Source organism: Patiria miniata, unplaced genomic scaffold (genome assembly GCF_015706575.1).
Source record: "Patiria miniata isolate m_02_andy unplaced genomic scaffold, ASM1570657v1 HiC_scaffold_25, whole genome shotgun sequence".
NCBI lineage: Eukaryota > Metazoa > Echinodermata > Asteroidea > Valvatida > Asterinidae > Patiria > Patiria miniata.
This window is the reverse complement of record NW_024037064.1, coordinates 10,552,435-10,579,192: the sequence shown is the minus strand read 5'-3', so window position 1 is coordinate 10,579,192 and position 26,758 is coordinate 10,552,435. Positions and strand designations below refer to the sequence as shown.

The window sequence follows — 26,758 nt, the reverse complement described above, 5'->3', positions numbered from 1 at the left end:
ATGAAAAACATCCTTTACGTTTCTTTAAAACTCTACTATTGTTTGATCAGTCACAGACAGTCAAAAATTTCTTCTACTTCCCCTGCCAAGCAGTTGAATACAGACTAGTATAAATAGTCACATCACATTCCTATAGACCATGTGACTACTCAAGTTCCATCAACAGACAAAAGAGGTAGCTAGTACGTACAGCTGGCACATCAATCACCTCCAGTCCAAAAATGGCTATATCAATTGACAAGGGAATTTGTTTCTGTTAAAAACAATGCACTTGATTGATTTTGACTGCCGTGAGGTCATAGCTGTATTTGTCAACAAGAGAGGGAGCTTTATATTGAATATAAAAATGCGCAGATGTTTGTTTGTGGAATGTTACACTTTTGTCGAAAGCCACTTTTGCGTGCATAATTTGAGAGCTTGATGAGCCACTATGAGCACTCTAATAGTTCAAAATTCTTCTTTAAAATTGGTCAATTATCAGCCACTCTGCTACCTGTTCTATAAATTATTTTTATAAGCGCCAATTTTTAAACGAGTGCAGATGCTTGCGAATGAGTATGAGTTGCCAGTTTAGTCTGGTGTATGTTAAACATTAATAGCACATTTATTTCAAAATGTACAGCCCTATTGACTTGACGGACTCTATCTCAATATACGCTCGGTCCAAAACTTCATTATAAACTTTAACACACAAAACAGTCTGAATGAGGTTTTTTTTTAATATGTTAAAAATTTGGAAGAACACATGGTGGTGAGTTGAAAGTTGTCAGTGGGCAGCTTATTACGGATTGTAAAGATGGATAGACCCTCTGAACGTTTCTGGTTAAATGTTTTCATAATCCCACTTCTGCCACCTGTGACAATTGTATACCTGATCCTGAATGATAGGTCCTTGCTCTATAATCAGAGGACATTGTATGTAAAGGTGGGACACCTGCCAGACTGTTTACAACACCTCCCACCTGTCTCCCATCTCATCAATACATCTGATCTATCCATATCAAGCTGCAATTGACCCTTACCCTCCCAAACACTTCACTATTCACTACAAGATCTATTAGGATCTAAGTAAGATTGAGGAAGGAAGTGACTCCTGCCACTTTGGACAAAGCCAATGAAATGGGGATAGATGAATAGTAAATGGGGATGCATTGCAGCCTTAAAGGGCTGGTAATACAAGGAGTATTTGCCTAAAGGCAACCACAAATTATCAATTTCTTTTGCTTTTTGCACTAGGTAAAAATGACGTTACACGTTGTGTGTTCAAGTCCCACCAGAGTGATTTGTCCAAACTTTCACTTGAGAGGTAACACACTGATGAGTATACAGTGTTTATACGTCAGTGAAGGGCAAAACATTTTATCAGGCATGCAACTGGGAATTTAGAGAACAAGGAAACTCCAAGACAAACTAGAGTTTGTACAGTCTTTTTCAATTTGTAATGGCATTCATGAGAAGTAAAAAACAAGAAAATCAGTGGATCCGAGGAAAAGTTGCATGCCTGCTTATGTACATGTAGATCAACACTGTTACAGTTAACCCTCAGATATTTCAGATTTTAAAAAAATCTGAAATGAGGGAAAAACCAATATAAATCCTACAATCAGGTAAAGTCCTGACAGTAATCAATGAACATGATTAATGTGCACAATCCCACAGTGTCAATGCGTAAGCGTCTGGAATCATTGGTAGTACATTAAAATGTCCTTCCATGGTCTCCCCCAACTGTCCCTTTGCTACTGTGAGTGGGTACTTGTGAAGGAATTCCATATGATAGAGATTTTATGCACTTACCCACACAGCGTCCACCTTGTGCAGTTCTCTGCAGCTGGAAGCCAGCAGGGCACGTGGGGTTCCCAGGGAGGGTGACAGGCCCAGGGGCTGGCATGCCGCCAATGCAGGTACTGCAGCCTGCAACAAGATGACCAAAATCAGTAAAAGCGAAGTGCATTAGCAAATTGAAAAACACTCCACTTCCTATCAACCACTACCACTGTAGTTTCAAACAGGTCAGGGTCTCTGTGTTATAGTGAACCTCTTTGCCCCGATTGACAAAGTTGTCAAAGTACGGAGAATAATTAGTGCAAAACAATACTTGACTTGCAAACACATCACCCGTGGCACCAACAGGTTTTAGAAGAGGCATCCGAATCGCATTGTGCCCACCTTAGAGAATGTGCGCAAATGTGGTCGTAACTCAATTCTGCAACAAGGTTGTATCTCGCGGATCGTGACGTCCATTGACTTTGTGTGTACATCCGGGTTATTTTAAACGAGATACGACCTTTTGACATTGAAAACTCGCATTTCACGTACATGACATCACACGCCATTTAAGGAGATAGGACCTTGTTGCACGGACACGATATATCTACATCTGATATAAAAATCTGGCATGTTCTTTCTTACCTCTGTTATCAGAGCATGTTCGTCTGTTGCTCATCAAATTTCCTGTGGAGCAGGAACACCGGTATCCTCCCAGTGTGTTTCTGCAGTTCTGCTGGCACAGCGACGAATATCTTGAGCACTCATCCACATCTAAGGAAACACAAGTAGTGAACGATTATGCTACAAATTGTCTCCCCTCCTGGATTTTCTAGTGGGTTTGGGCTGAGCATTTTCTAATCATTTATCATTCGATTTTTGGACTTGATCACACAGTCAAATATTTGAAATGTGCCAATCAAGTTTAATATGTGCAAGCCTTAACTCGCCGATTGGGATTTGGGAGTGTCTGCGTTTGTCAAAAATTGATGAAGAGCTTATAAAAAGAATATATAGCAACAGGTGGTTGAATGGCTGCTTTTTGACAGATTTTAACCCTTACCACCCCACCCTTTAAAATCCAACTGCACGTTTTGTTGGAATGCGTTCTGCAATCTGCACTGGTCTGATTATACCTGTATGCTTTACACAGACATGCAACTGGGAAAAACAAGGAAATTCCAAACCACACAAGACTTTGTAGGCCTACAGTGTTTTTCAATTTGTAAAGGCGTTCATGAGACGTAAAAAAATAAGAAAATAAGCAGCTCTGAGGAAACGTGGTATACCTGTTTACATGGGGTCATGCTAACCACCATAATCAGAGTCCAACCATAGGGGTGTTGGATTTTGCAAGAGTGAGGAAGGTTCCTAGAATATCACTCAAGGGAGTTAGTTAAAGAAGAAATTTGAGCTAATATTCCCCATGGAAGCCCTCAAATCTTGCGCTAAGGTGGCTTTCGACAAAAGTGTGCCATTTGACAAACATTAACTTATACGAATAAAAGAAATATCTACGACTTCTTTTTTTTCATGATGTTCTAGAGACCACTTACATTTTTTGAATATTTGAAATGAAAACAAAAAAAAATGCTTTATTCCATTGATGACTGAGTATTTGAATATTTGGTATATGTGCACAGCTCTATCTCCCAATTTACAAAACGAATATTCAAAACTATCTCACCTCTGCAACTCCTTCTGTCCGAAGCCAGCATGTACCCTGGTGGGCATGTACAGCTGATTGCTCCGGTAGCCGTGGATCCGCACGCATACCGACAGCCTGAATTGCTGCAGGAATTACGTCCCGCGCTAGTGGAGTAGGAAGGTCCAGTCTGGTACCCTTGTTGAGAGTGGGTCTGGTAACCCTGAATGCCGCTTGTCTGGTACCCTGTTCCATAGCGTGGGGCCGAAACTGGCTGGGAAGTCTGGCGGCTCATTGGTGCATACTGGGTTTGGCTGTAGGGGTGCACTGTGGGAGATGGAAAATAAGACATGAGTATTTGTTACTTTCCGATTTAAAATATGGGGTGGAAACACAGAATGCAAATTGAGCTTTGTAGATGATCTTTAATTATCAACTCTAACGTTCCCAACTATATCAAAATGCATCCCCCCATTTTGGTGGATTTGGGGGGACTTGGTCCTGCAGACCTGGTCTGACTAAATACTGATGGAGTATGATGGACTTAATTGGGCACGGAGGCCTAAAGCAAAGCTTTGATAATTATATATAAGGCACTCCTTTTCTCCAATTTAAAGAATGATTCGAATTCTGCCAAAATGTACAGTTAATAAAATCTTCAGAATGTTGCTTAGATTGCTATGGGCATGATGCATCCAGCATCTACGAACACAAAACTTTAAACAAGTCATTGTAACAATATTTGCTTGACAAAAAAACCCAAATCCATCCATTTATGAAAGTTACAGTAAAAGCACATGTTGTATATTCCCTTTAAAAAAAGAAATCCAATATTTTTGCCACTGACCACTACCTTCACCAGTGGTTTCAATACTCATATCATAAGTATTTAATGCATTATGTGTCACCAGATCTCATTTTTTTGGGAAATTATGGAAAGTAAAGAACGCTGAACTTTGACCTGGGGCAGAGGTTGTAGGAGACTGTGCAGCCCTGATGACAACCCTGACCCCAAAATGGCACCCCATCTGCCCCAGACGGCCAATCAGTGCTTCATTGTGTTTATTTCTAAGCAGGGATCAAGTGGGTTGAACCGATGAGGGATTGGCATTTCCTCATTAAGGGAACACAAGGGCAGGAGAAGTTTATTCTGGAGTCAGGTCGGTCCAGCGGTACGTTTTCTAGTCTTTCATCTCTGTGACCCCAGTTCGACTCCCACCCAGGCTGACATGTGGATTGGGTTTTCAGTTCGTACCTGATTTTCTTAGGCACACAGTTGTATGGAGGTCTCTTTCAACCTTGACAAGTGAACATTTCTACATTTTTTTTCAAAACTTTTCTCCGAATGGGTTTCTGCAAACTTTGCAAGCAAATATGCCTTTTGTGGATGTTAAATGCTTTATCATGACTGACAAAATAATATTCCAGAGCATAAATGTGTGTAAATCTTCTTCCTGTGTCCTTAAATTTTAATTAAATCTTAATTAAGCATGTTTGGATAAATATGCTTTGTTATCTAACTTCTAAAGCACCCTTCAATGGTAAGACAGCTGTGTTTGTTTAAACAGTTTTAAAATCTGTGCAACCTTTCACTTTTTTCAAAGGGATGTAGCTTGGAAATGAACTCTTTATTTGAACAGTCTGTGCGGTCTGCACAGTGTTCACGTAGGCCTGGGTGTACAAATGTACATGACATGTACATACACACAAGTGGGATCTTAATACTAGCAAAGCAAAGTTGTAGGCCTATACACGTCTACCTACAAAACTGGAACTTGCTGTGAATAGAGTTGAAAGTCCTTTGTCAAGGTTACCCCACTGGTTGTGACAAGGACAAAAACCTTGTTTTAAAATGGTAATTGTAGCATTAGCCTATGTAGCTCCAACAACCTTTAATCAAATGAATCATTTCCCATATAAAGAACCATTATAACAGATTCTCCACTGAACTTATTACGCTCGTAACACGTGTAAAGGATTAACAATTCCAAATATAGTACAAAAGCTTCTTTCTTTAGTTACATGGACAAATAATTGGTTTCCATATGATGGCCATTCCATATGTAGGCTGTGTGATTTCCTTTACACAGGCAAGTTCCCGACACTCTCGTACTTTCCTACATGTAGATGATGCCACATCTGGCAAAGTACACAGTAGGTGAACCAACCGCAAGTACCAAAAAAAGTACAAGCTCAAATGTAATGAGTTTTCTTCAACAAATGATGCATTGTTAATCGCAGATTCACGCAACATCAGTTGCATACATTTCCCCAAGCAAATAAATTCTTGGCAAGCTGCTATGAGTCTTAAGTATGAGTTGGTTTTTCCAGGTTCGCTTCTGCTTTGAATTCTATTTTTGTATGCGCTGAAAAAAACACCTGCTACAGATAATAAGCCAACATGTCATGTCAAACCACACAAGAAATTGGTTTAATCTAACTGAGGCAATTAATTCCGAATACAAAGTGTTACGATTCACAAAATCTACTTGAGGTCGACCTACGATGTGCCGCAACAAAAACGGTCAGCATAAAGCACAAAAGTCAGGCTCAGATCACAAAACTGAAGACATGTGGAACAAGCAGCATCTCGACACAGAAATAGTCTCAACCATGCTCACGTCACCCATGACGCGACGAAGATTCACAATACAGTAAGATGTTCCGGATGCGTGCACGATGTCGTAACCTTACACAGATTGACCTGGATTGATTCCTGCCTGTTTGGAACATATGTTCCAAAATACAGGATCAATATAATGAAAATACAGATCCTCTGCTTTCATTGGTGGGAGCAAGTGACTTCTTCAAGACACACTCCTGGTAGTGCACCAGTGGATCCCTTCTATTGCATATCTCACATCAGAATGGCTTTTGGGCTTTGATTCCTAAATCACAGACTCAAGGATCCAATTGTGGTCGAAGCCAATGGCTCCGTGCCTACTTCCCCCAGGCTAACACCAAATCACAAATTAGATGGTTAACCTATGCCAACTGTCGAATTATAACTTTAATTGGGTATGGCGAAGTTCATTTTGGTTGATGCTGCAAGGGATGGTTGACCGATGGGCTGATATATGGCAGAACTTCCTGAGAAGGTGACTCAATTTAGAGATAGTGGTCAAATTTGGTCAAACTTGGAACGTGGACAAAGGGTGGCTAGATATACCGTGTTTATCAGAGAGGATGAGAATGACCACATGTGAGTAATTTAGAGATATGTTCATTTTTCAAAATCTTAAGTAAAAGCTGAAAGCTTGCACTCCACAACGATGCAGTTTCCAACGTACATGTAACGTACCTTTAGCCCTTTCACACAAATCAATATCTTCTTGTTAGACCCACGTCGAACCTCCAGATTTCATGAACCCCATACAGCCACACTACCAAGATTACAATAAGAATTCTACATGGGTACCATGTGTGACATGGTCAACTTTTGACCACAGTCGGGACAGTGTCTCTTTCCTTTTAAAAGGTCAAGTCTGGAAGTTGTCTTTTGCAATCAGCAACAAGTACACCAGTCATTCTTGAGACAAAGTCAAGTGACAAGGATTTGTTTCTTTGTCCTAGTCCCTGGGGTCCACCTGTGAACCTATACAAAATCACAAGTCCACCACAAGTTCATCCCAAGTTAATCATAACAGGAGATAGTCTAATTAGGTTGAAACTTGGTATGTACGTAGACAGGGATGGGTTATAGGTTAAAATTGATGTGCACGATTACATCATCATGGGTAATGTGATGACATCTTCAAAATGCATACTATTACTAGAGAACTGCAAGGCTTGCCAAGCAGCAAGTAATGTTATGGAACTTTGTTATTTGCCTGACTTCACATGGAAGAAATAAGCATGAAGTCATAAAATAATCATATTGCGGAAAGGTCTTTGTTCTGTTCATGGAACAGACGTAGCTCTAGTTGTCAATTGACTTGGGACTGGGTGACTTCTGATGGACTTGTGAGGACTTCTGATGATGACTTGTGATGGACTTAACTCCAACACTGCTCCTCCACCTCTCCCCATCACACATTAGGGAATCCTGCCATTTCCTTCCCCAACTCCAACCCAACATCCCCTCCCCCTCAGGATTTAAGCCCTTGTTAGTTACTAATTGCTACATACTGAAATGATTTGCAAGACACGTGCAAGTCTGCTTTGGCTCTATAAAACCTAAATTTGGTACTGTCTAAAAATAATAGCCATGTCTGCGAACCCAATTAACAGTGAAAAAAAAAACACAACATACAGTGTAAATCTTCGCGTCAGTGCAACAAGGTTGAACTCCATTCTGCAACAAAGTCGTATCTCCTGCGAATACACATGTACGCTCCGTGCAACAAGGTAGTTTCTCGACCTCTACTGGCTTTACGTAAACATTCGGGTTATTTTAAGCAAGATACGACCTTTTGACATTCTGAAACTCGCGTTTCGCATTCATGCCATTTTAGGAGGTACAACGTTGTTTGCATTGACGCGATGAAAGGTAGGGGCAAATTTGCTTGTACACTGCATACATTAACATTTGCGGGTTTTGAAAATATTTTGTGGGATCAGGGGAGGGTATGGGCTCCGTGCACAAGTACCACTTCAACGGCCAGAAAAGGAGAGTTGTGGGAGACCTACATGTAGACTGGTTCCCGGTCCATCCGCTGCGTATTTCAAATGTATCCAAAATTATTGGGGGCGGCGATTAGTCTGGGAGACCATCGCAAGTTAAATTCGAACGTATTCGCGTGCCGACGATGCCTGACGCTCATGCGCGAAGACACTATGGCTTGGATTTGTGCACATTCTGGATAAACAAGTCGTGCGTAGTTCGCGCCTAAACCAGTAGAGTACACACACGCGGTGTCCCGTTTATCTCAAAAGTGGTAAAAACGTGCCCTCCAATGTTGGCGCACGGAGCCCATAGAGAGGTATGTCCTGTGTCACTGGCCACATATGACACTCTCTTTCAACCCCCTGGGTAGTCTTCAATCAATTAAGGAGTCCAATTTGATGGACTTAATATCCCTTCAAAACAAGGATAGTATTCAGACAATTACAGAGAGAATCCAGGAGTAGGTTTGATGGTAGGATATGCAAAAATGAGCACCAGATGACTGGTGCTTTAAAACAAGGCATGTGCAACCACAGAGCAAGGAACCACAGCCTGAATATCTGGATAGAATTTACAAGAATTAACGCCATAGTAGCTAAAAAAAGTTGACTAAATTTTTACTAAGGCCAAAAAAAACAAGTCTCCGGTTTCTGGTATGGAGCTTGCCCCAAAAGTGGTGCGGCGACGCGTTTGTTTTTTTTTTTTACCTGGTTTTTTTTTTTTTTTGGCTTCAAATGTCGGCTGATGACTGCAAATGGTGCCCGACTAAACTTAGTGCAAATATATGGGAGTCCAGAGAGGCCACATAAAGCTTATTCTCGATCATAACCCCATCTAAAAACACGTTAAAATTGGGCAGCAGCAGAATTCCAGTCAAACCAGTGAGTTTGGCGGTTTTGAAACATCATCTTGTATTGAAAAAAAACCTTTTTCATTTTGCCGACGCGCATGGCTACGGCGACGCGCGCGCATACCAGAAACCGGAGACTTTTTTTTTTTGGCCTAAAAGATCTCTTTTTATAATCTCTTCATTATTTCATCGTGTCCATGCAACAAGGTCGTATCTCCTAAAAATAGGCCGCACGTGAAACGCGAGTCTCAGAATGTCAAAAGGTCGTATCTCACTTAAAATAACCCGGATGTACACACAAAGTCAATGGACGTCGAGATACGACCTTGTTGCACTGAGCGTATTCGCGCGAGATACGACTTTGTTGCAGAGGGGAGTTACGACCTTGTTGCACTGATGCAACAATTTGTTCCTTGTTTATTTATTTTATATCTTCGTTCAGACAACAATTTAGAAAAAAATCCATTTATAAAGAAACATTTTCCAGGTCTAGCTTGTTAAATTGTCATCAATGATGTGTCTGACCGCAGTCTGACCACATGCAGCAAATAATTTGTTAAGCGTAGGCCGTTTTGTCGACGTCTAATCCAAAAGCGTAGGCCGTTCTGTCGACGTCTAATCCAAAAGTGCCAAGCAATTTAACAACAAAATTCTATATTTCGGGGTGCAACTGCAAAAGAGCACAGACAGAACATCTTTAAAACAATGGATGGTTACTGTTGGCTGTATAGTGTACATGTAACTGCATTTTTTGTGCCCTCGATACTATATGGCAAAACCCATCTCTTTCGACCAATTAAGTCGAAGAGATGGTTACTGTCAATTTTGTGCAACAATGAGCTACAGGCTTCGGAGATTTATTAGGACCTGAGGTGAACTTCCTGCCCGGCTAGACAGACCAAAGAAAAAGATGACTTGATAACAGGAAAACCACACTGAGAATCAATGTCACGTTGATAGTAACCACCTTGTATTGCCATGGGATTGGTGTGACACTTTGGTCAAAACATCCGCAGACAGGGATTGAAGTCTTAACTGTTACCAAAGTGATTTATGAGGTCGGAGAATGCACACAGTTTACACGGTGCATCTTCGCATCCTCTAATCATAAAATGTTTAAAAAAAAAAAAAAAACAGGTATGCTGTTCAGGTTATTTATCAAAGTACACTTTTTGTTGTTTGCTTTTAAATCAATTCTGTAAATATATTTTTATTGTTTTACTTTATTTTACAAAATTTGCTTTTACTTTTTGATTACTGTGTATTTTTTAAGTTGCATCAAATCAACCTGACAATAATTCTTTAAGTGTAATTAGCTAATCTTGTCTCGTTTATATATTAATTTTTACTGTTCTGGTGATTGTATAACTACTGTTATCCGTAATAGGTCATAGTATTTTATTTCTTTTTTATCCTTTAAGTTTTCTTCTTATTTTGTTTTATGTCTTAAATTACTGATTATAATTTCAATATTGTCTGATTTTTAGGCAACACGGCCCCTTGAAAAACAACCTTGGTTAAAGCCCGAGTCCATCATTTGCAGCTATCCAAAAAAGTAACCAGCGTAATTATTGTTGAAAAACATACTGGTTGAAAGATAGTAAGGGGACTATAAAACTCCCTGTGAAATTATCCTTTCTGGCAAGCTCTCATTTTGAAGAAATCAACGAAAGAAGGCATTTCCAACGGTGCTTCTTAAGAAGCACCGTAAGAAAATTTAAATTAGTTGTTCATTTTGTTATTCGGCGCAGCGCGCACAAGCTTTGGAACGACGCACAGGCGCGCGCGGTTGCTATAATTCGTTGGATCAGTGCGCAACATCGTGTTAAGCTGCAATTCAAAACAATTCGAAACATGATTTAGCAACTTTTGATTTTAAATTGAGATCCTAGAATGCTGTTTTTCTCGGAATATGAAGCTGAAGCTGAGCTGAAACTTCATCAAGTAAGTTGTTCAGTATCCTTCATTTGATTTTGAACACTTTCGTTGCTTCAAACAAACAAAATGCACTAATTACAAATGATGGACTATAGCTTTAAATAGGCTACCGTGAATTACCAAGTTTAAATAAATAAATAAAGAGACCAAGACATGGTTTTGAAACAAAACACAAATTGTGAAAATGCCCATTCCTCTTAAGTGTAGTTATGATCCCAGAGCACACAAAATTCTATTCAATAGATTCACAATGGCTATTCACTGGAAGTCTTTCATGCATCTGGTTTACACTACCCAATGGGACAAATATATCACATTTGTTGGTGTTTAACCCTAACCACCCTGAATCCTTCAAAATCCTCTTTGCCAAAGTGGAGGAATTTGGAGGATTGAGGTTACATGGTAAAAGTGTGTTACTGATTTCATAGGATGCACTTTGTCAAGGTCTTGGGCTGGACCTTCTGTTGTTTTTGCTCAGCCAAGCATATATATCGGCCTGGATTATGCTTGAAATCCTCCGTAATGCTCCAGGATGTCATTGGCCAAGCCTCAACATATTGACAGTCACTGCTGAAGGATTTTGCAGGCTTCAGGCAGTGGTCACCCCTCTACGGACCATATTCAAGAACTAATGGAGGAATTCGCAGGATTGAGGCTATATACTTTTTTTCCATGAGGACAATTGGAGGATTGTTTAATACAGGGTAATCCTACAATGTATATGATAGCACTGCAATGCTCATAATTGACCGCTATATTTTTGCCCTCCCGTAATCAACTAATCATTAGCCTTATTTTTCAATACACAAATGTATACACATTCTTTGTGTTCACTATATACCTTAAAGTAGTGAAGCCTGTTTAGCGATGTTGTGGGCTGTCCATTTTCAAATAATTTAGTATTCAATTACTCAAAACTGCGTTGGACCGAATATTCTAATATTCGAAACTGCCAGCTGCAACTGCGTGCTGCACCGGTAAAAAAGTTGCACCAAGAGTGTGCCAGGTAAAATTTGCCTGTAGCGATCGATATGGGGCGCTGGAGTGTTTTTCTGTAAGCATTTTATAATTGTAAAGGGTCTTTAACCTGTTAAAAGGATGTGAACAATGAACCGCCATCGACCAAAGCGTTACAGTCAACACAAAAGTGGCACCTGCAACTTTACGATAACATCACATCACAGTCCTGTGCATATGTGTGTTTGTTATTGTTTTTCCTCGAATATTCAAATCGGCAAAAAGCTATTCGAATATTCAGTTGATGATCGAATATTCAACTACTTGGTATATGCGGGAAAGCCCTAAGTTGTTTTTAGTCGTAATAATTTTACAATAGTTATAGTTGTTTAGTAATGGATTTAGTCCATGTTCTTTTATTTTGTTGTAATGTATTTGTAATTGTAGGTGTACGTAGTCAGTTGTCGTTCATGAAGGGCCCCAATGCAAACCAGTTTTAAACTGTTTGGGCATACCCTGGGTAAAGAAATGTAATAAATAAATATATAAACATGTATTAATGAGTCGGTGAGTGACATAGGTAAAAGGGGACACAAGGCTGGCCTTCTGGGATCCGAAAAGAGGCACTGGAATGGAGAAAAAAAAGGGTAAATCAAACACAAATGTGCATTTCAGAGATTTCATGAAAAAAAGTCTATTGCAATTTGAAAGATCTGGCAAGATTTCAGAAAGGTCTTGACTTCAACTCAAGTTGACCTTGTCTGGAAATGAATCCCATAGGGAAAACAGGAAGAAGATTTCAAGATTGTTATTTATTCAATTAAACTTCCGTCTCAGAGTTTCCAAGCACTGCTACAAACTCGAAAATTGCAAGTGGAATTTGTTGTGTAGGCCTACTATGAGATAAAAGGCTTACAAATTAACATCTTCCATTGAACATTTCAGGATTTTTCTTTCACCACTTTGCAACTGCATGGTTGTATGGAGGAAGTGGATGCAAGATTGTGGTCTGAAGTCAGGAAATTGTGTTTTTCCATCAAATCTGAAAGAAGGACCAAGCACCAGGAAATTGGTCTCGGGGTTCAGTGCAGTCAGGCATGGGGCTCAATTGAAGCTCCAATGAGTGACACAGTTCAAAACATCCGACAACGTGGTGTTTTTGAGGATTCTCAACTAAAATACCAATTTGGAATGAAACGGTGAAGGATGAGTTCATGCAATGTAGGCTTATTCACTGTAAGAGTTTTGACCCACTTTGGCAAAAGGTGAATGACCATGAAGCATACAAAAAGACTTTGGTTTGGAAAGTCCATGATTGGAAATGGAATTCATTTGGCATCTTGTTGGTCATTCATGGCATGTTCTGCTCATTAAAATCAGAATAAATTATTTGTTAAGAGTGAGGAAGGTTCCTATAGCAAATCACTCAAGGGGTTAGGGTTAAATTAAGATTTGTTTTTGCTAAAAGAGAACCACCCCGTGCACTAATAAGGGTATTGCTTTGCAAGGTTAAAGTTACTCTCTCCTGTGCTCTGCCACAAGTTTAATATTTCCCCCTTCCGCGGTTTGAATTTGTTAGTTCATTTTACACACACAAAAAACTCCATTCTGAAAGTCTGCAACTCTCCAAAAAAGGATTTCATATTTGGTTGCTTTTGCACCTTCAGTGCACCAGGCATGCAACTTGGAATAAACAAAAAAAGAGGAAACTCCAATTTTTACAAGACTTTGTACAGCGTTTTTCAATTTTTAATGGCATATTAAAGTGTGAATTAAAAAAAGAGGAAATCAGTGGATCCGAGGAAAAGTTGCATGCATGGTGCACTCTAACAGATCCTCCTCAATGAAGATTCTGCCACAGGTACTTAAAAAATTTGTAAAACAATTAGTATTTTGCTAAGCATTGATAGATTTTATTTTGCTTTATGATGTCTCATCCAAAGTGAAACTTGAAAATTGATATAGCGTGGTGAAACTGGAAAATAGCATGGCGGAGGACAACTGTAACACCAATCAAATACTAACGCAGGCCCAATATCAAGCCAATTCCTTCATTGTAGCCACAGAATTAAGCAATGGATTAAGTGTTTTATAACATTAATATTGTACATAGTTTAACATGTACCGGTATTCAATCAAAGCCTTATTGAATGCCAGCATGTGATACATGTATTATGTATGCAGCGCATGTCCTTGACAAGTTCCTACCAGTGGTCACTCCAGACCAACTGACCAGCAATGACCCATGATAAGCCAAAGGCTAAATGGACTCCAGACAATGACAGGAAAAGGACAATGACCCTTCAGGGGATGTTACAAAACAGTTATAAAACAATCAATTTAGTGGAGATTAAGGCTGCATCTGAATCCAGCTGTCTAGAGCTAGGTCTAGGTCTGCACCTATTGAAAATACACGGGGACGCGTTGACCATAGACGTAGCCATAGCTCTGGAAGCCCGTTTTGGACACGGCCTAAAACAGGGCTCCCAGCAAATTTTCCTGAGTGAAAACAAAGTTCCCTGAGTTTTCCCTGATACTTCCCTGAGAAATTTTCAAAATTCCATATAAGATTGAGAAATATTTTCACTTTAAAGGGAATGTACATCATTGGCTTTTGCTTCAATTTTCAGAAATGAACTATTTGAGGGGTTAGTATAATAGATCAAATTATTGTTGCACTGACATGTTTGAAGTTTTGTGTTCGAAAATGTTGGAAAAACCATAACAAAAAACAAAAATGTTCTAGTAGTCTGGTTCCCTGATTCCACTGAAAATTAAATGGATAAATTTTTAGATGCCGGAAAATTGTACGGTAAGGGAACCAGTCTAGCTGGCCTGCCCCCATTCATGAACATGCAACCAATTGCAAACAAAATTTGGACTGAAACAAAATGGTAAATTTGGAGCAGCAGTTGAAAATTAGTTAGGTTTTTCCAACGGTGGTCGGCCGACCACCGTTGGAAATGTATACAAAAATACCATTTACTTGAAAATGACTTCACACCAGGTGCCATAATTTTACAAGATGCTTTAGACTGTCATTTACCAACATCCTGTAAAGTATTTCATAAAAACATCATAGTTTTTTTTCGATGCTTGCAAATGTTGTATTTTCCCTTTAACCAAGTTGCTGGGAAGTGAAGAGGTGGTGTATCACAGCCAACTGTTATTGTCTGGAGAGGTGTGTAATACACACTCTGCATTAGTAAACACTAAAAAAAAGCCTCCATCAGACTGTGGTCAGACTCAATCAATGGACACAACTTGGACACATGGCACAACACACACATACATGTACATGTAGCCCATAGTAGAGCCCACGCTAAACTGGCGAAAAACCTTTCCCTTCTGGGTCACTGTAAGATATTCACTGTGTTCCCTGATTTGGCTGTTTTGCATAAATTCAATGAGTGTTTCCTGATTTCCACAGTGGCTAGGAACCCTGACTTTAATTTAAAGGTGCAAGTGGAATGGGGTAGGCCAGGGCTTCTATAGAAGGATCATTCTGATCAAACATGTCATTAAGTTTTTGAAAAAATTTCAGATTTTCAATAAAAATTGTTGTTGTTTTGTGTGTGTTAACCCTAACCTTGCTGAATCCAACAGGATCCAACTATATCAAATACCCGATGGAGCCTGTTGGATGGAACCTGTTGGATTGAGCAGTAAACCCCTGGTGTACATTCTTGATGCATACATGTTGGATTCAGCAGGCAACTGAACCTCATTATAACGCCATGTTTGACTCTGTTGGATTCAGCAGACAACTGAAAATAAGGCACAGTGGACTGAACAGGAAACTCCAGTTGGACTCTGTTCGATTTAGCAGGGTAGTCCTGAGGAACTACTAGGGGGTTAGGATACTGTCATTGAAGGAAGTCTAGAAAATGTAGGTGTATTATTTGTCTGAATTTTACACCTGTGCACACTGACAGCAAAAGCTTTTGTATGTCTCCTTCATTGCTGATCTTGGCAACAGCTTGATAAACAGTGAAAAATAAATGATTGATTGGCGGCAGGTTTCGGGTCACTCAGGTCACCAGACTGCCCAGAAATTGAAAGCTTCCGCACATTTTACTACCATAACATGAAACATGTATGTGCAGAGCATGTGGACAACATGATTGCGTACATTGGCCAGACATAACAGTTGCTAACAGTATGTGGTGGGGGGGGGGTGTAGGGGGGGGGGAGGAAGCCAGAGTGGATGTAGACTTCAAAATAATGTATGAGCTGAGCAACTGCTTAAGGTAACATGACCTTTTACTTCAAAACAATTTAAATTTTACAGAAAATTTCTGTCTTCCCTAAGGATATTTTTTTAGAGAGAGAAGTGAATGCCTTGCCCTTAACCAATTAGTGCCCATGACATGAGCACGTACAGGCTGCTTTTATACACAGGCACGGCTGATGACTAGTTGAAATGTCAAGATTGCCTCGACTCGCCTCCGGGTGACATCTAAACACGCTAATCCCTTGTGCCTTTTGCACACACACACAAGTCCGTGAAGTCTGTGGAGGCGACCGTTTGTTGATCTTGAATTGGCCGTTGTGCACGGCCTATTGTTCGACAATTTACGCTCTAGTGCAGACCTCGGAGTATTGAAACATATGAGGTTTCAGCAAGAAATATTGTACAAATACTTTTGAAATGACTCTTGCGAATCAAGACAAAGCGTATTTTGATGGGACCAGATTTCAACACAGACGTTAGTACTGTAGGTGAGACAATAGCGTGCAAAGGCCTAAAGTGTTGACCTACAACACATCAAGCCAACCCCATTTGAAAAATCTACATGAAGGCTCTACCACTAAAATGTCAGTCAAATTCTCTCAACCTTCAGAGGTGATTTCTCAGTACATGTATAATCAAGTCCAGGAACCTTATCTTCTGGAGATAAGGTGAGAAAGACAGGTGTTACATTTGAAATAGAGTTAAATCACAAGAAGTGTCTGCACTGTTGTGATATACCAAAATACATACATGTAGGACAGTGCACTTTGCAACAATTAATCTTCAAACATGAAAAACTTCCAGTGTGGGTGGTGGAGCATGTGGAGTGGGGAAATCATCATGATTTTAGGCATTTAGGAGGGTACTGAAGCAAACTCAAATCGGCACAAATCAATCATATGTCATCTATTCTCAGGTAAAGTGACAAGCTTTTCAGCCAGGACAGAAACCTGTGAAAAAAAAGGAATTTCTTCAGGGTGCGACCTTAAAGGGAAAATACAACATTTGCAAACATCAAAAAATAAAACTACCAAATCATTTTGAAATACCTTGCTGGATCGACTGTTAGTGAATGACAGTGTAAAGCATCCTGTAAAATCATGGCACCTGGTATACTGTCATTTTCAAGAAAAGTGGTATTTTTGTATCAATTTCCAACGCTGATCGGCCGACCAGCGTTGGAAAAAACTGGCTTTTTTTTCAAATACTGGCCCCAGTTGACCATCGCACTTGTTTGCGATCGATTACACACCTATGAACGGGTACAAGCCAGCTAGACTGGTTCCCTGACCTTACAATTCCCCAATGTATGTAAACTGCTCTGTTTCTTCTTAAATGGAGTCAGGGAACCAGACTACAGGAAAATGATTGTTTTTCTTGGTTTTTATAGCATTTTCGAACCCAAAACCTCAAAAAAGTCAGTGTAACTATATTTGCTATATATTTCCAACCCCCCAATTTCATCCATTTCTGAAAATTACAGCAAAAGCAAATGATGTATATTCCCTTGAACTTATTTTGTCACTAGCCAGCCCAGCTACTGAAACAGGCTCTTAACTAGCCCGCAGGCATTTTCACTAGTCGGCATTTTTTTCTTTTATAGAGTGTCTCATAAACAACAATGTAAATACATCTAAAACGTGTATCCTGAGGCAATCTTGTCAATGTTTTTAATAAACTAATCTGATAACTTCACGCTTGACAGTTATAAATTAGACACACATTGATTGATACAGGTTTGCTCTCTGAATATAAAAATATTGTTTTCTTCCTGTCCTTCATTTTTGCCGTAGCCCAATAGTTTTTGACTCGCCAACCGGGCTACTTAAGGAATAGTTTGACTAGCCCGCTGCTGTTTTGACTAGCATTTGGCTAGTGGGCAACCACTTAAGTCGAACCCTGGTCACTGTGAATCTCATGCATTTGATCTGGCTTGTGACTTGTTACTTCTGATGGACTTATGATGGGCTTGACTACAACTCCAGTATATACATGTACAATCTGCTCCTCCACATGAAAGTAAAGTTGGAATTTCCAACCCTCCTCAACTATCAGCTCTTTCAAAACATTGTTGGAAAACAAAAATCAATATCAACCAAAAAGAATAGAACACTGATTTACACAGAAGAAAGCCACAGGAAATTGCTACTGGGATCCATTGAGTGCATCTTGTGGGTTAGTAGGTGTGCTAATCCCCATACAACTAGCACACTTCACAGCTTACTGTCAAATCAAGGTCAAACAAAGCACCAATTGTGCCCTGGCTAGGGGCTGGATTATCCCACTTAATCTCCTTAACACAGATCAATACTGCTATTCTGCATTGGTTTCAGTAGTCAACACTACTTAGAATAGGATGTTGTTCCTTTTTGCTCTTAATAATCTAACAAACTGGTTGTCCAGTAACTTACTGGCAGTATATAAGGTACTTTAAGAGAGTTCCATGGTAGGTTGTACAGGTCCCAATGAGAGCTACTTCTTTACAGTTTTTGTGCCTCTGGTTTTATGATAGCTTTTTTGTAGTTACTGGACTTTGCTACAGTTTTTTGCTGAGCCTGGAGGGTACACCATAGAGCAAGGGACATCATCAATTGACTGAGGAGTGCAGGAATGCACATCTGTCAACTGTTAGTTGCAATGGGGCTTTGGAACTTACCCCCAAAAGGGTGGGGCATGAACATTGAAGAGATTCTGGGCTATCTGAGACATTTTGCTTGTATTTATTCCATTTATCAAACCTTTGGAGGGTAACCTTCAACGTTTCTCCCCTCTCCTGATAAATGGGCACTTGTGGAACTGCCTCTGATTCCGGAGTCACGATTTTATTCAGAGTCGATTCTATTCAACTTTAGCCTAGATAAAATTGTAGAAGGTGGCCTCAGGTAGACCTGTATTTGCTTGTCCCGTGACTGAACCATCGGCAACAAGCAGAAATCAAGCAGTAATGCTTGAGGTCACAAAATTGAGAAATCGTGTTGTTCTTGCGGAACAAGCGGCATCTGGACACAAAATAATAGCAACCATGCTCATGTCACCCATGTTTCGACAATTCCTTGGTATAGGCGTGATCATGTGATCAGTGGCGCACCCAGGATTTGGATTTGTTTGGGGAGGGGGGGGGGGCTCACAATTTTTGGAAGTTTGTTTTCTTTTTTTCGGGGGGGGGGGGACTATTTTGACATTTGTTGGCACCACTTACCCCCCCCCCCCCATTATACTACTCGAAAACAGGCCACGTACATGTACATATCACAAAGGTCAAAATGTGCGACTACAAAACCATTACAACCTCTTGAGTCTCAAGCAACCCCCCCCCCCACCCCCGTGCGCCACAGCATGTGATGTCTGCAAAGTGGCAGTGCGTGGGTTGATAACAATCAAATGATAGTCCACTGTTCATTCAACCATTTTTGCCTGATGCTGATTGGCTACACAATTAAATAAGAAGATGCGGATGCACACACGATGTCATAATTTCACACAAGTTGACTGCGATTGATTCCTGCCTGTTGGTAACACATACCGTCGCAGTGCAAAAATTGTAAATTTTTTAGCACCGACTGATGCCCATCGTCTTAATATCGTCAAAGTTACATTGTGGTCGCAAAATAATCGGCAACTGATATGTTCTGGACGATCGTAGCTCAGGCGCGGCTGGATCCTGGAAAGTCATTCACCCACTGCTCTAAGTTGTCACAAGGGCAACTTGAGGGCGGACTTAAGTTACTCCTGACGCGAATGTGATTGCTCGATGCAATTCAAAGTTACTCATATTTTGTCTTACCAGGGTAAGATGTTCTCGTGTAAGCTGGTGCAGTGCGTTGGCATGTCGTTGTCCCGTAAGCTGTTTGTTGACATCTGGTGCAGGTGTTAGGGGCGCTGCATGCACCCTCCCCGCAGGAGCCTCGGCAAACAGCTGCAGATGAGATAAGGATTGAAGGAAAAAGAGATTTTAAGAGATGAAGTACAATTACAGATGTGTATAATAACATACGAGTTAAAATACAGGAGGTCCATGGTCAAGGGCGATATGAAATAGTATTGGAAAATATTTTATGGTTAAAGCTACTCATCAACATTTTATCTTGCAACAAACTTTCAATTTGTCAATGTTATTTTAATGGAAAATGCTCTTTTCTGTCTTCCTTTTTTGACCCACTGAAAATAAGCTGAAATTATTTTCAGCATTGTAATGAACAAAAAATGCCTGATCTATTGTACAGCTGCAGCTACAAATCAGACATGTAGTATTAAAGTAAATATTCCATTTAACGTGGGCTCAGTTTTGTTCGATGTCTCGTTAAAAAGTAAATATCTTTGTATTCGTAGAAACTTGGCAATTAAATTTTCAAAAACAAAATCTATTTTTTTAGGGGTACGTAAATCCGAAGAAGTTTTTTTTTTTAATAACTTTAATTCAGCAAATCTGTCATATGATAGTGCTTTACAGTAACAGGAATCAATTCAAGTACTTGTGTCAATGACAGCGGGATGTTTCTGAAATTGGAGGGGCACAACTAGTACCTACATACATGTATGTCCCCGCTATCAAAAGCTTTCCAGGCAAAGAAAACTGTTTTCAAGTGGGGAAAATGCCCCTTCTTCCTCACCTAATACTCTTCTGCTGCCACGGAAGGGATTGTATTACAACTGCAGGCATGCAACTGGGAACTTAGGAAAAAAGAGGGAACTCCAAACCATACAAGACTTTGTACAGTGTTTTTCAATTTGTAATGGCATTCTTGAGAAGTAAAAAACAAGGAAATCAGCGGATCCAAGGAAAAATTGCATGCCTGCAACTGGCATATAACTGCTATTATAACATTTAAGCCATGATCCCTTTTTGTTTGGATAGGATTGGTCAGTAAATCACCTGATATGTCAGACCATAGTCAGATCATATATATTTCGCCATTTATGGCTACACTTTGTTTAATCTTTCCATTTGGGATGTGGCCAGCTGTATCTAATTACAGAGGTAGACATGCATGCCCACTGGAGCCCAGGAGGTAGACGAAAACCCTCCGGAATGAACAATTTCAACCCCTGATTACCCAACTCTGATGGCTGTGCTTGGTTGGAGCTTGGAGGATATCCCTTCATTGGTTGTGCAACCACAGAGTTATCAGATACAAGGAGGGTGAAATTACAGCCAAAAGTATTCAGTAAGTGGATTGCCTGAGGCCTACTTGTTGCATCTGTAAGTTTACCTTCAAGCCCTGCCCCTCCATCTAGCCCAGATTTTGGCTAGGCTCGCAATCCAGTTGTGACATATAAATCCCTATGCTCCTTCCCTGGCCCTATTGTTTAAGAAATGTCCAAGAAATTGAGTTTATATTACACCTGTACACCCAATTAAGCCTCCCATCTCTCCCCCTTTATAGTTTCTAAGACCTCAGATTTTACCGTTAACATAATCTGTGTACACCCTATACTGCTGCTAATGTTCCTTGACCAACATCTTATTTGTGTGTGGTTCACCTACCTAATTTGCATGTGAAGCACAGCTGAATAGTCATTGTCTGAAGCATTAAGTTCATTTGATCACTGTTTATTTACTGCCTTTTGTTACTACTGGCCAGAGTTTCTGACAGGACTGCAGCTTAAACTTACAGTAGAGCTGAAGCCCTAGCAGCTCAAAATTAGCAAAATTAAGTTGCTGTAGATAATAAAAAGTATACTGATTTTAGATACAGTTAAAGTTTACCTAGATGTACGTCATTCACCTTGAAAAATATGTTGAAAAACACGTATGCGATTCAGGTCGTCCTGAACGTGTTTGAGGCAGTTTTTTTTTCATAATTCATGTGAACCTTGAACATTGTGAACTGTAACTTTTAACCCCTTTCTTAGATATTAAAGTTGTATTTTCTCCTGGTATTTTCTCCTGCATAAATTAATAAAACAATGGAGTGCTGTGGTGGTCGGTTGCGGGTATTTTTAGGGTTATTGCAAGTTACAGGCATGCAACTGGGAAATCACAAAAAAGAGGAAATTCAAAATTTTTCCCAGACTTTGTACAGTGTTTTTCTATTTTCAATGGCACACATGGGAAGTAAAAAAAGAGGAAATCAGCTGATCCGAGGAAAAGTTGCATGCCTGAAGTTAGGTCAGTCCAGGATCAAAAGGAGGAATCACACAGATACAAGTAAAGGAGATCATTTACTTTATAGCGCCCACCATTACCACTTCCAGTAGCAATGCGGGGGGGGGGGGGGGGGGGGGGGCACCCCCTCCCCCTCCCCCTGGTGACTGGTCTGACCATGAATTCCTTCCTCCATGGTCTGACTTCTTATTCCTCCATGCTAGTAGTATGTCTTCACACCCCCCACACCCCCCCCCCCACCCCTTTTGGCCTCAACCCAGTTGCAACATACATGTAACTGTGCCAACATCATGGGCATAGAGCAAGGACCCAAAAGAGAAATACATAGCTGGTCTACATAATTCTCTGTACACAACACAACTAAATAGGAAGTGAGTGGTTAGTTGGCCAAGGTCAGTGACTTTTACAAGGGTCAAGGGAACTTCAGCGTCTGGTTTCTGCATTACTGTCAATTGGCCCAAAATTGGCTCCTGCTGCTCATTTTTCCTTTAAGCAGACGAAAACTATAAATGTACACAGCTGAAGTTGAACACTTTGATTTCAAATTGACAAATGATGTTGATGGATAGTGATCAGTCCTGAACTTGAAAAGAACTGGAGAATTGCAAATGTATGTCCAGTTAGATTCGAAGTTTGAGTATACCTTTCTAAAGTGGTTCCCATTTTGATTGATCAAATAACTTACTTCCAAATAATGAGTTATGGGATCAATAAAATGGGCTGCTTCATCATTTGCAAAACAGCTGTTTTGGTTTAGGCTTTGCATGGCAGTATTCTCTTGTGAAGTCAAAATAATCAATCCCAAGACAGAATTCACAGTTCTTTGAAGAAAACACAGGATACTTTTCTATCATTTGTTTTGGTGATGGACAGTTTTTGATCCACACATTTCTTTATTTCAAGTGATGGACCCCAGGGGATGTGTTGGAGGACCAAGGAGGCAGTGGGAGTGGGGCATTTCAGAGGGGGGATGGGGGGGGGAGTGAAACTGCCAAAAGCATTTCTTCATGACCGCCAAAAAATAAATACCACAGTATCATGCTACTTGATGAACATTTAACTCAGTTCCTTCATGCATTGTGCTCTTTGATAATATCATTTCCAGGTGGTTCATGCAAAAAGTCATATTCTTAAAAAAGTCTACTGTTTTTATAAAAATCTGTGTCACCGGACTCAATATTTTGGCCTCTGGAGTTTTGGGCAGATTCATGAAAGTTCCAAGCAAGAAAGCAAAGGGTTTTGAGGAAGGAATGCACAGCATTACTTCATTGGTCGCACCACGAAGTGCCGAAGCATCGTATTCACAAAGTCCATAGACGATACGTCACTTTGTGGTGCACCCGACTATTTATAAAGTACTCCTGTTGGTGATTTGAATGTACATTTCCATCCTCAAGTGGCCACCGATTAAATTGGCATGGGACACAAACTTCAGATCAAACTTTAATCAATCAAACTTTGGATGATGACACCAAAAATAGGATCAACCCTTTGGCTATTATGGAGCCAATTTGTACCAATTGCTGCTATTTGGATAACACCCCACACCAGCTGGTTTCCATTGGTCAAATCTCTGTGGCTACACAAACAAGCAAAATATAGGCAGTAGCACTGGGCTTCAAATTAGGCTTTACCCTTCACTGACGTATCAACACTGTATACTCAGTGTGTTACCTCCCGAATGAAAGTTGGAAAAAATCACTCAGGGTGGGACTCGAACCCACGACCTCCTGCTTTCTAGTGCAGATGTCTTACCACTCAACGACCGAGCTAACAGGATCGCTTGGCTGGTTCGAATCTGATGTACATAGCAGCTGGTACCGTATTAACTATTCATAAGATGGTTTTTTTTTTGCGTTGGGGTGATGTTAATCAAATTAGGTTTTGCCCTTCACTGACGTATCAACACTGTATACTCAGTGTGTTACCTCCCGAATGAAAGTTGGAAAAAATCACTCAGGGTGGGACTCGAACCCACGACCTCCTGCTTTCTAGTGCAGATGTCTTACCACTCAACGACCGAGCTAACGGGATCGTTTGGCTGGTTCGAATCTGATGTACATAGCAGCTGGTACCGTATTAACTATTCATAAGATGGGGTTTTTTTTGCGTTGGAGTGATGTTAATCAAATTAGGTTTTGCCCTTCACTGACGTATAAACACTGTATACTCAATGTGTTACCTCCCGAGTGAAAATTGGAAAAAAAATCACTCAGGTGGGACTCGAACCCACGACCTCCTGCTTTCTAGTGCAGATGTCTAACCACTTAACCACCGAGCTAACGGGATCACTTGGCTGGTTCAAATCTGATGTACGGGATTTGAACCTGCAACCTCCTGATTACCAGATCCACCAAATGTCAAGCTACGTGTACATGTGATATGTTTCCAGCCCAATGTTGATGGCTTCCTAATTTGTCGATACCTTATTATCTTTTATCAAGCATAGAGCTATGGTTCATGCAAGGGTACAAGTTCTTCAGAGACTCACGATTGATTTCTCCTTCATTGTTAACCCTAACTTCCTCAACATTATGAGGAACCATACCCATCCTGGCAAATTCCAACACCATATGGAAAACTGCACACACATTTTTCTGACTTTGATTCTGGAGGTGTGCCAACCCCATGTAAAAAGACTGTCAATTTAGGAGAACTGTACCCATCCTGACAGATTCCAACAGAACATGCCGTTGGGGTTTGATGGGTTGAGTTATGTTAGAGTTGACTCAGCCAACCTTTAATTAGTAAACGCTTGAAATGAATGAAACTACAAAATACTTATGGAAAAAATTCACAGAGTTTATTTTGTCCAAACACATAAGGGCTATCATGCTTTGATGAGATTACGATGGACACTTACGTGTAAGGCATAACCCACTTCCTGGGTTGGGTTTCCAGCCTGGACAACAGATGTACCTTCCCTGAGAACGACACACATGGAGCCCCCTGCAATAACAACAGAAAACCATATTTCAGATCAAAATACACAATACTTGTTGAAATGCAAATTTTCCTATTTTTTCAGCTCCCAAGACATTAAAGATGTATTGTATGTTTTTTCAATTTCACTTTTTATAAAAGTACTCTTCTTCTAACAAAAGTTATTCATGTTTGAATGAGACATAGACCAAAAAAATCAGCCTGCCTTTATTGTTAGGTTTTTAATCACTACATATTGTGAATGGGGAAAAAACACGAATTTTTGTGATTATAATTAACCAGAAAATGATACCGAATAACTGACATAATGCATGATTAATCCGTCGGGCGCACCACTAAGTGACTGATCATCTGTGGACTTTGTGCACACGATACATCACTTTTTGGTTAGGGGTGTGCATTTATGGATAGTATGGGAAATGGGTACCCGATTGAAAAAAAAATGGGTACCTCGGTACCCGTTTAACCCAAACTTCTATCTCGAAAGTTGCTGTTCACATTGTTCAAGTCCTCATGTTAATAGCAATACTACCACATCAGTGCGTCAATGCAGCAAGATACAAGTGTACAGTGAGCATATCTTTATGGTGTAAACTGCATCTTTCGTAAGCATCATATATGTGAAATATATTTTGTTTTAATTTCTCATATACATGTACATGTACAATGTAGCCTTGTTTTTTATTTGAAAAAAAAAAATTCCCCACCAGTGACACTCAAAACCTTACTTTTTCATTGTCTGATGAGTTACTAAGTAATTTGTAAAGTTAGTTATGGGTACCCGATCCCATAATCTGGAACCGGTTCCTGACATCAATGGTCGGGTACTTGGGTACCTGGTTCCGATGCACAGACTTACTTCATATGGTGCAACCAACGACGAATGTCATTGCAAATTACAAGTAAAAAGAAAAATACTAGACAATTTGTTGCAATCCAAACCCAAATTTTGACAATTTATTCCACATTAAGAACTTGGCCTCAAGGAGAAATCTTGACGAGGCAAGCTGTACCTCATTATGTTACTATGCATGTAGGTGTACATGATGCAGCCCACACACCAAAGACATCAGTCATAGGCACCCACTCAGCAACACGCCCCAGGTACAAAAATATTAACTGTTGTTAATGTATCACAGGTCAGAAATGTCACCCTGCATGTTTCCACTAAGGTGCCACCCAAGAACAAACACCCCTCTCCCCCCAAAAAAGTTCACTTGCTGCAAGTGCACCACATCTGCCTGGAGCAAAGACCCTACAGTTTACTTTGAGTCCCTAAGGGGGGCAGAATGGGGCCAATCATGTGTGAAGTCACTGAAGTGACTGAACTGTTACTTACATCATGCCAAAAAGGAAACGCAGAGTTTCATGGGGTGTGTACCCTGTGCAGAAGATTTCTGATGTGTTTTTTTTCTTGCAAAGACTGATATTTGACCTTTGAAGGTCCACTGCAGTTGAAACTGGGCCTTCAAGTGCAGTGCTGCTTTGGTTTAAGCATTTTCCTGGTTTTCTGTTTTTGGGATGATGTCAGAACTCTCGAACCATTTATTGAAATAATAATAATAATAACTGTATTTATATAGCGCCTTTTGCCAGAGGATGCAAAGCGCTGGGGGAGAATGCAACCAAAGACAATGAAGTATATGAACATATGAGACCCATTATGTAGCACCGTTTTGCTAGGTGCTGCGGCGCATAATTGCTGCCACTGCCAG

The 26,758-nt window shown here is 40.2% G+C and overlaps 1 protein-coding gene across 1 annotated transcript in view; it reads right to left on the bottom strand.

Moving 5' to 3' along the window:
* Positions 1-26,758, bottom strand: part of LOC119733033 — a 46,588-nt gene that overhangs the window by 11,586 nt on the left and 8,244 nt on the right. Inside the window, exons 2-7 of the mRNA XM_038206613.1 lie at positions 24,964-25,049; positions 19,779-19,910; positions 3,452-3,736; positions 2,410-2,538; positions 1,795-1,911; positions 872-897 (exon numbers count right to left, since the gene is read on the bottom strand). Of these exons, the coding sequence (XP_038062541.1) occupies positions 872-897; positions 1,795-1,911; positions 2,410-2,538; positions 3,452-3,736; positions 19,779-19,910; positions 24,964-25,049 (775 nt within the window). The remainder of the gene's footprint in view (positions 1-871; positions 898-1,794; positions 1,912-2,409; positions 2,539-3,451; positions 3,737-19,778; positions 19,911-24,963; positions 25,050-26,758) is intronic.